Source organism: Chenopodium album, chromosome 7 (assembly GCF_948465745.1).
Source record: "Chenopodium album chromosome 7, dcCheAlbu1.1, whole genome shotgun sequence".
Lineage (NCBI taxonomy): Eukaryota > Viridiplantae > Streptophyta > Magnoliopsida > Caryophyllales > Amaranthaceae > Chenopodium > Chenopodium album.
In genome coordinates this window covers 48,986,620-48,987,460 of record NC_137840.1, presented here as the reverse complement: position 1 = coordinate 48,987,460, position 841 = coordinate 48,986,620, and the positions used below count along the sequence as shown (strand labels likewise).

At 40.8% G+C, this 841-nt stretch overlaps 1 protein-coding gene across 1 annotated transcript; it reads left to right on the top strand.

Annotated features, from left to right (window-relative positions):
- Nucleotides 1–212: 212 nt before the first annotated feature.
- Nucleotides 213–841, top strand: LOC145640256 (uncharacterized). The gene is made up of 2 exons (XM_081691558.1): nucleotides 213–392; nucleotides 521–841. Exons 1-2 carry the CDS (start codon nucleotides 213–215, stop codon nucleotides 839–841), a joined length of 501 nt encoding a protein of 166 aa, XP_081547684.1.

Sequence of the window (841 nt, the reverse complement as noted above, 5' to 3'; positions counted from 1 at the left end):
TTAACTTTTGGAAAAGTTTGCAAAAGGCCATGGGAACAAAGCTATTAATGAGTACAGCTTTTCACCCTGCAACTGATGGTCAGACTGAAAGGACCATACAAACCTTGGAGGACATGTTGAGAGCATGTGTATTGGAGTATTAGGGTTCATGGGAAGATCACTTAGACTTGATTGAGTTTTCATATAATATTAGTCATCATGCAAGTATTGGGATGGCCCCATTTGAGGCCCTGTATGGAAGAAAATGTAGAAGCCCAGTTTGTTGGAGTGACATAAGTGAGACCGTTGTACTTGGGCCTGAAATGATTGAGGAAACTGTTAAGCAAGTGAAGTTGATCCAGGAGAAGATCAAAGCAGCCCAAGATAGACAAAAAACTATGCTGATGAGAAGCGTAGAGATGTAGAATTCCGATTAGGAGAGAAGGTGTTGCTGAAAATATCTCCTATGAAGGGGGTAATGAGATTTGGTAAGAGGGGAAAGTTGAGCCCAAAGTACATTGGACCATATGAGATCCTCTAGAAAGTTGGGAAAGTGGCATATAAGTTGGACTTACCCAACAAATTAGAAAGGGTGCACAATGTTTTCCATGTAAGCCAGATTCGCAAGTATGTTCCTGATGTTGCACATGTGCTAGAACCAGAGACAATTAAGCTAGATGAGAGTTTAACCTATGAAGAAAGACCGGTGAGAATTTTAGATAGTAAAGTTAGAATCACCAGAAACAAGGATGTGAAGATTGTTAAGGTTTTATGGTCGAACCATAAGGTCGAGGAAGCAACTTGGGAGGCTGAGGCAGAAATGCGTAAAAAGTACCCTAACCTTTTCATGGTGAGTGGTTAA